The 9774-nt window shown below is 19.3% G+C and overlaps 2 protein-coding genes across 2 annotated transcripts; one reads left to right on the top strand and one right to left on the bottom strand.

Annotated features, from left to right (window-relative positions):
- Nucleotides 1-2551: 2551 nt before the first annotated feature.
- PGO_000700 (variable surface protein) lies at nucleotides 2552-3609 on the bottom strand (the record flags this gene model as incomplete). Its single annotated transcript, XM_028690820.1, has 3 exons — nucleotides 2552-2707; nucleotides 2831-3466; nucleotides 3592-3609. The coding sequence occupies 3 exons, from the start codon at nucleotides 3607-3609 to the stop codon at nucleotides 2552-2554; spliced, it is 810 nt and encodes a 269-aa protein (XP_028546621.1).
- Nucleotides 3610-8908: 5299 nt separating this feature from the next.
- On the top strand, nucleotides 8909-9774 carry PGO_000695 (variable surface protein; the record flags this gene model as incomplete). The annotated part of the gene is made up of 2 exons (XM_028690819.1): nucleotides 8909-8923; nucleotides 9044-9774. Coding segments are annotated over 2 exons (746 nt in total), but the record flags the coding sequence as incomplete, so codon positions are not given.

Below are 9774 nucleotides of genomic sequence, written 5' to 3'. Positions count from 1 at the left end.
AATATTGAATATATTTACCTCTATTTCTTTGAATATTCTTTTTACAATTAAAATTATATTTGAACAAAACAATAAAACATGATTATGGAGCATTTATTTAAACAATATTTACAAGATATATATTTTATATAAGAAATAAAAAAACAATAATTATGCTATATCTGTTATTTTCGCCTTAGATATCTGTTATAATATATAAACCATTATAACCTGCAAATCTTATTTGGAGATATTCAATGTTCAATATAAATTATATATTCATATCATGTCGTATGAAATTATAAACATATATACTATTCTTATAAAGGTAGTAATTTTTAAGTAACAATATACCAAACATATGTTTTATCACTTCTTTAATTAAGATAATTGTGATAATTATTCAAATAATGCGTCTGACTGATCGAAATGAATTATGTTCAAGAAAACTGCTACATATTTTTCCAAAACAAAAAATAGCTTTATTCTAACGTAAGAACATATGTTGTGAAATAAACAAAAATTGCATTTATTACATGATTTATTCTTATACATTTAAACCTAACTTCATAAATCATGTAAATTTTTGGAAATATGAAGACATAATATGGAGTAAAATTAAAGTGAAAAGAGTGTTTTATTTAAAGAATTGTAAACATATTTTATTAAGTAATTAATTTCTGTAATTCTATTATTTATATGAACGAAGATTATACCAATAAACAATTTATTCGTTTATTTATGTAAGATACATTAAAAAAAACACTTAGGATCATTAGACGTATGCTCTCAGAAGAGTTATTAGAATCAAATACCTTGATAAATTCCTTTAAAGAGTAATATATGTTATTAATTTAATTTTATGTTATACTTTAACATTTATAATTTATGGTTTTTTTTGCTTAAAACCATTTTGAGCGTATACGTGGTCAAAGCACAGATTATATCTCTATACATACAGATTTTTATTGTCTATGTGTATTTTCGTTTAAATCATGATGAACAATGTTCATTCCTTAAAAATAAGATAAGCATGTAATGAAATTAATTTATGTCATCAAATACATCTAATATCTAGAGATAAGTAATTTTTATTCCTTTTATTATTAGTACATTTTTTGACTTAATTAAACACCAAATTTAGTATTTCATGGATATATTATATACAGGATTTTATGTCTTAAATACATATGCATAGATATTTCTTATATTATTATCAAATAAAAATTTACTAACTTTATTTTTATTTATTATAAATTAGTTATAATTTTGATAATTTATATAAAACAAAAATTATAATAATATATAATTAAAGTTGTAAATTCATAGTAATTCTTTATTAAACACAAAATTTATCCTAAGGATAGAATGAGGGATCACAAATATTAGGTAAAATTGTGCCCTCCTATACACTATAATTAATTTATATTATTATGCTTTTGTAATAAAATCAATTCTACCACTTTTCCATATATATTTTCCTTAAAAATATTTCAACATTTTAATTTATTTGTTATTCGCATATTTACAGTATGGTTACATTATTTTAACCTTATATTTTTATTAGTATTTAAATAACTCTCATTAAATTTTCATTCTTGTATTAAAATATAAATTATCCATGATAAATCTAATTCATTGTTACTTTTTAATTATTCTTATGCAATTTATGTTGTAACGTGAATTATACATAAATTAAAAATTTAGTAATCAAATTTGATTCATGGAATGCTAATATTTTATATAAAAAAATACAATAAATTATGTTCTATTAAGAATAAAAATATACATTCATATTTATGTACTATAAAATTTATATGAGAAGAAGTTAGGAAGCATTTTATAAGTTGTAAAAAATTTCGACTATAAATAAAAGTCAAAAAAAAAGAAAAAAAAATATACCTGCATAAAACAAATAATTGTAGTAAAATAACAATAAATACAAAAAATAAATGATATATAAAATCTAGTGCCTTCAAGGCACTAATAAAATTTATATGTCATAAAATTATACATATCATTATTATAGCATTTCGGGAACATTTTATAATTACTGTTAATGTATATTATATGAATTATTAAAAATATTAAAATAAAAAATTATTAGTTACATCCTGAATATAAAAAAGTTTTAAATGAAGTTCATTAAAACTATATAATGAAGTATACTGCAATAAATACATATGATTCTTGTCAAATACATTTTTATTATTACAACAATTTGTAATTTTGACATGTATCAATATATTGTATTTTTATTTATTACATAAAATAGTTAGAACAAGAAAAAGGTTGAGTACGTACTAAAAAAAATTGATGAAATTAATAAATATACATTTAATAACACATATTGTAAGAGAATAATATTGCGGACATTATTATATTTTTTTTAATGAAACGTTATATTTTTGAACTTACAAATATATCTTAAATTTTTTCCCTTATAATTTAAGTAATATTTTATCTTTATATGAAGGCTTTAAGAGTTATTTTCTCAATAAAATTGTCTTATAATATTTCATATATATTTTAAAGGAAATTTATTCATCTAACAATATATTTCACATTATAACTATGTAGAATTATATAATACATCATATATCCTGTTCCTTGAAATATTACTTGATATTTCAGACGACTGCATTGAATTCCATTCATCATATGTATTATTACACTTATTTCTATTCCTTTTAATAGGAAAGTTCATGAATGAACCATAGGGAATGAACTAATTTATAATAAAAAACATTTATATATTAAAATATATAATACTTTAAAGATATATACATATTCATTTTGAAATATATTAAAATATTATTTCATATTATATATATATAATATAAATATTAACCTTATAAATAATAACTAACAAAGAAGATATTACTAGTGTTATAACAATAGTAATTATGATAGATTTCACAATATTAACTTGGCAGTAATGTAATTCTTTTGGTGTACTTGTTTTATTAGTCTCAATTATTACTTGAGGATTGTATTTATTCATGATATCTTTTATTGTATTACAATAATTCTCATTTTTATTAGGTTCACATTTATTTTTTATCAAAATAAAGCTTTTATACATATCATGTAAATTCATTAGATCCTCCAACTCATTATCTGGAATGTATTTTTCCTTATATTTTTTTAATCTAGTATGAGAATACCATGATTCATCAAATTTCTCGATCAATTCCTTATATAATTTCTTAATGTCCTCAACATTTCCCCCCTTTTTTAGTTTATACTTGTATATCCAATAATAAAAGTATATAAAAGCGGTTTCTTCTAAAGAACTCTCATATGTAGTATATACCTTATCTAAATATGCCAAAGACTGATAGCATATATCTTCAACATTGGAATTAAAGGTATTTGGAAATTTTCCTTTAAAATAATTGCAATAATTCATGAAATCTTTTTCTGTTTTCCAATCAATATTATCTATAATTTGTTCCCATTTAGGAAAAAATTTTACAGGTTCAAACTAAAAATAAGTAAAATATAATAATATGCCATAATTTATATAATTATTAACATATTTTACAAATTCATAAATTCACACATATTTATTAAAATTTCATGAATTATATTTTAATAATTGAAGAATACCATAGTTTCTATCATCATAAAAATAATTATATCTTATTTCAGATGATCAAAATAAAACAATTATATTTATAAACATATAAAGATCAATTTTTATAAATAATATATACTAGGTGTTAATAGGAATTTTTTTACTGTTTCTTTTAATTACCCCTCCTATAGGAATAGCTCTTACTAATACATAAACGTTATTCATTATAATAACCATAGTATAGTAATAATTATTTATAACATGTAATATATTCTCCTTAATTATTTAGGAGAAAAAATCAAAAATTAATCTCATTATTTTTACGTAAAATATTATACGTGCTTCTTAAAGAATAACACTAATTGTATATAAATTTATAACCATTTTTCAATAACTTTGGTGTTCAGACTAGTTTTGATTGTAAAGAGATTAAATATATATGTGTTCTTAAATATTATTTTAAATATATTATGTATTATAATTAATTTTTCATAATGAATGTATATAATAATTATTTTTTTTTTATAATGAATACATGTTAATTTTTCTTCCTTGTGGAGATTAGTAATTACATTTTTTTTAATTTACTAATCTTGAAAGAAATCTAATAAGCCTCATTTACTTTTCATTTGTTATTATAATATATAAATTATTATTAGTCATAATAGGTAATTTTTTTTATATATTTACGCTATACACTACACAATTACTTCATATATATAAAAATTATTGATTTAATAGCATTTAGTATATTTATTCTTATATCTTATTCTAATTTTTTTTTTTTGAAAAATATGCTAAAAGTATATATTAGTTATTATTTGCATACTATATTATTTTTCATATTCATACTATGTTACCACATTTCATATTTATAATATTTTATGTACCTTCCTTTTTTTTTTTTATTGTATTTTTCTGTTACATGTTAATTGTAGCAATTATTTTTTTATTACTTATATTTTAGAAAACTAATTACGTATTACATACGTCAATTATAACATCGTATATTTTAGTATACACATAGTTATATATATGATTCATATTTGTTAGTATATTGCTATCATTATAATACATATAAAAAATAAGTTTTTATGCCACATTTTTCAGAATTTTTATTCAAATTATTAATATCATTACTTTTTCCATTAATTTTGTGCTATAATGCAGAATTTTAAATTATACGTTTGCTGATATCGCTATATTATTCATATATACATGGAAATATAATTTTGTAATATATAAGCGTATTGTATTTTATAATTATTTATATTTAATTATATTATTTTATATTAAATATTATATTTTTTCTATAAATTATTAGGTGTAAACATAAAAAGAATACTAAAGCATCACAATATATAATGAAAGGACAGAAACAATCATATACTATAAGATTGATATATATTATATTGAATAATAACATGTAATAATAATTTTTATTAAAAAAATATATATGTGAAGGTATTATTATTGTAATATATTATTTTTTAATTTATAATATATATGTATAAAGAATGCAGCATTGATTTTATATCCATTTTTTTAAATCAAGGACATCGTCCAAAAAAATCCTAAATATGGTATTTGAGAAAAGATGCTAATATATGAAAAACATATATAGTTTTTCATATTTTATGTTTTCATTATAAATAATAAATAGTGAAAAATATTTTGATATATATGCAAATTACCTATAATTATACAAAAATTATTGATAAAAGTGCAATTTTCTTAGTCATTAATTCTAAAAAATCATTCATGCATTTCTTCAATTGTCATAAATATTTACATTTTTCAGTAAAATTAAAATAGATCCTAATCTTCATAATATTGAAAAATAAACACTTGTAAGATTTTATAATACATTCAGTTATACTTCATTTGGCATGATATAAAGAAATAATAATAAAAATGTAAATTATGCAATTATAATTAGCTTTTATCATATTAATGTTTTACTATGTATATATTAAAGCACTTATTTATATATATATACCTACTTATGTTATTAACAATAAATTAATAAAAACTTTTTTGAAGTAACTTATGAAAAATGCAACGTAGAAGTAAGATGAAAAATATAATTAAAACGTATTTATGTCTGGGTATATAAAATAGACAGAAAATCCTTACTCTGTAATTGAATAAGTGTCCAAATAATATTAGTTCATAATAAAAATTCAAACAAAATATATAGAGCCATATAATATGTTTTCTATATTCGAAAAATACAATTATTTCATATATATTATGGCTTTTAAAGATAACTAGGTAGAATTTAGAATGCTGAATTGAATCATAATATTTGGTAATTCAACAAGAGCGCAATAATTTGCATTAATTTGTTGTAATACCGTAGAAAATTTAATAAATATAAATCTAAATATATATATTCTAAAAAAAATAATAGTCTTGTATAGATACTTATTATATTATAAAAAATAAAAACAATCTAAGAAGTAGTAATTGTCTTAGCGTGATTACTCTTTTTAATTGTATAAACTGTACACATAGAAGCTTTCAAAAAATACATAAGAACACAATTTTTATATTTTATATAACTCAATCCATTCAATTATAATGGAAATGAATTAAAATATTAATTCCAATTATTGTTTAAATCCACTAAAAAAATAAAAAATAATGGTAAATTTAATGATTCTGTTAAAATATTAGTAGAAAAGAGGAACAAAATATAGAATTTGAGGAAGACATATCGAATGCACTTTATCAACAGGTAAACCATTAACTCAGCATCTTATACATGAATTAAAAAAAAAATTAACTCTAATACTAATGCTACTCTTCATGCTTTTTTTTAACTGGGAGTTTCAATAAATGTTGTTTATCAAACTAGGTATTCAAAATTTCATATAACATATGCTAATATTATACAGGACTATAAAAATATTAGATCACACAATATTAAAAATAAAATAGTTTCAGTTTCTTTAAAATAATAGTCGTATTAAAATAAAGATTGTATATCTTTTGTATATTGATTACATCCATTAATAGGCTCAATAAATAGAAGAAATACAATACTCCTAGAAAAGGTTTTGATTTTATATTTACTCGTAAAAAAATTTTAGTATTTATGAATTGAATCCCAATGAAAAAAAAAATTTAGGACACGGATTTATTATAGATTATTATGCATAGTGGAAGGAAGAATTAAAGTGCAACCAGCAGTCATATATAGTTCGATAAGAAAACAAAGAGTTATATAATATAAAAATAATGAATATAATCCTTTTAATAAGTGCTATGGAATTCTAATATGATAAGACATGCATATATATAATAAGAATTTAATTGAAAATCAAGAAATATATGTATATTTTTAATATATGTAATATATAATTAATTTTATTTTTTTTATAATGTATTACAGCAGATTTATATATAATTTTATACGTATAAAGTATGTACAATGTCTATTTAAATGCATAATATATATATATATTTTTTTTTTTACAAATATATTCAATGCTTTCACTATTATCATGGAATACATTTAATGCTTTTCAAAATATATAATTCATTAATTCATCTTATGTAATATAAATAGTGTAATCTTCTATATCATAGTTATTTACTAAACTACTACTTTGATAAAACAATTATAACAGAATAGATGATTTCTATTTTTTTATTAGTATTATACATTAATAACTTATAAAAAATAGAATAAAATGAAATAAAGATCATAATACAATTCAATGGTGAAAAATAATATATTTTGTTCATATAATGCAATTTATGAAGAAAAAATTCTATTAAAAAATGTATTCACATAATTTATGATAGCGCACAAAGTTTATATAACCTGACACAGAAATTTTAGATTATTGAAATATATTTAAGGCAGTGCACAGTACATTGTAATAAAATATACTCTTTACTGTAAAGTCGAATAACAAAAAATATTAAATTATTTTACATAATATTTATTCTTGTTCACATCTTTATAATATTTTCCACTTGTTAACATTAGATAATATAATTGATGTTTTATATTTATAGCTATTTTTATACATATTAATTTGAAAACAATATAATATTTAACATAATTTTTCTTAATACGTGCTACTTTTTATATCTTAATTTTTTATTAGAAAAAAAAAAAAAAACTTACCGTATATGAATTTCTACTTAATGTACATTACTAAATATATATAGCAATATCATTCTCTTCTTATTTGTGCTTTTTATATTATAATATATTAACTCTATTATGTACAAAAAAATTATAAATATTTTCATAATACTTTACATTTATGATTAATGTTAAAATTATTAAGCATATAGAAACTTCTAAATAAGGAATCTGATTATTTCTATAATAAATTGTTCATATGTTGTATGCTAAAATACAAAATTTTATGAAGAAATTATAACACTCAATTCATATAAAATTTATAAAATTTGAAATTCGCATCAATAAGGAATATAAATTAAAAAAATATATATTTGCATTATATAAAGAAATTTAAGATAAAATCATATTTTCTTTCAAAAAAATATTTTTTATTAAGGTCTAATTATTATATTCGGCATTATATTATGTTTTTTTGTGTAAAGTATTAATTAGACGTATGCATAAATTACTACATTCCGGAACTATAAAAATGATTTATACAGTATAAAATATATTTGACAAAAAAATAATAAGTATTATATTATAACTGAACAGAAAAAATGAAATGTCCTTTAATAATATTTTTTCTTATTTATATAACGGAATATATATTGTAAAAATTTATTTAATATTCTAATATTATTATTTGTCATATTTATTTAATTATAATTATTAAAATTTATGATAAACAAGAAAAAAAATGAAAATAAATATGAAATAAAAGAATAAAATGAATTTTGTTTTTATTAATAACATATGAGAAAAATATTTTTTTATGTCCTAAAATTATTGCTACATGACTATTCATTTTATTAAACTTTTAAATCATTTGACACAATAAAAGGATTGTAATTGGAATTGAAAATTTTCTGTAAAATATCACTTTTTGCTATATTTTTAATTTTTATATCATCTATACATAATAATAATATACTCATAATCAAGTAATATATTTGAACTATAAAATAGACTATGCGTAATATGTATATTCTCTCAAATTAATTATATCCATATATGTATAATTATACAGTTAAATTAGATTAAATAATGCGCATTCATTGAATATTATATATCATTATAGCATTCTTATATTGTTTATAAATTACTTAAATATATTTTATATATATATCCAAATTACATAATTATACGTAAGAAATTTATTACATATAAATAAATAGCCAAAGTATGAATATAAAATTTCTAAAATGAGAAAAACAATTGTAATAATAAATTATAATTGCATAAACTACAAAAAGGAAATATATATTCCATAAATATTATAAATCCTATTCTACAAAGTATTATACTTTTCTTCTTATTATTATATACTTTTCTTTTAGTATGCGTATATGAATAGGTTTCCCAAATGTAAAGAAATTATAGATAAATATAACGATAGGGAAAATACTCTATGGGAATCATTATGTAATAAAATAAAGACGGATAATTCACATTTCATTAGTTCCAGTAATATAGGAATATGCTATCAGACTATGCAATATTTAGGTCATACATCATCAGATAACAATTCATTTGAAGAAGAGAGGTGCAAATACCTTTATTATTGGTTGTATAAAAAATTTAAAGACAAAAATAACACAGAAAATATAAATAGTTTTTATCGTAAACTAATAGAAAAATTTAATGCAGATCCAGAGAATCATAATGCACCAAAAATATGCCTTCGTGATAAAGGAACAATTCCTGAAGATGAATTGAAGAATCTGGAAGATATATACGATATTGAAACAAAGCTTCAAAAATTAAAGCTTTTTAATGCTTGTGATAAAACTAATAGATGTGATTGTGCAGAGGAATGTGCAAAAAAATATAAGCACATCATGGATGTATGTAACTCCAGCTATGACGATGATCTTCATAAAAAATTAGAACATTTTAAAGAAGAATTTATTAATCTAGAGTTAACAACACATTGTGATAATGTTAGAGACATAATTTATCCTCCTTCACAAAATTTTAGTCAAAGAATGCCTTCTGCCAGCAAAAATTCTGCGCATCGTTTTATAATACCAACTATTTTAATAATAATAATACCTCTTATTTTATTTGT

The sequence above is a fragment of the Plasmodium gonderi genome (assembly GCF_002157705.1).
Source record: "Plasmodium gonderi DNA, contig: Pgo-contig_60, whole genome shotgun sequence".
NCBI classification, from domain to species: domain Eukaryota; phylum Apicomplexa; class Aconoidasida; order Haemosporida; family Plasmodiidae; genus Plasmodium; species Plasmodium gonderi.
The sequence above is the reverse complement of the archived record's forward strand: the minus strand, read 5'-3'. Positions and strand labels throughout refer to the sequence as shown.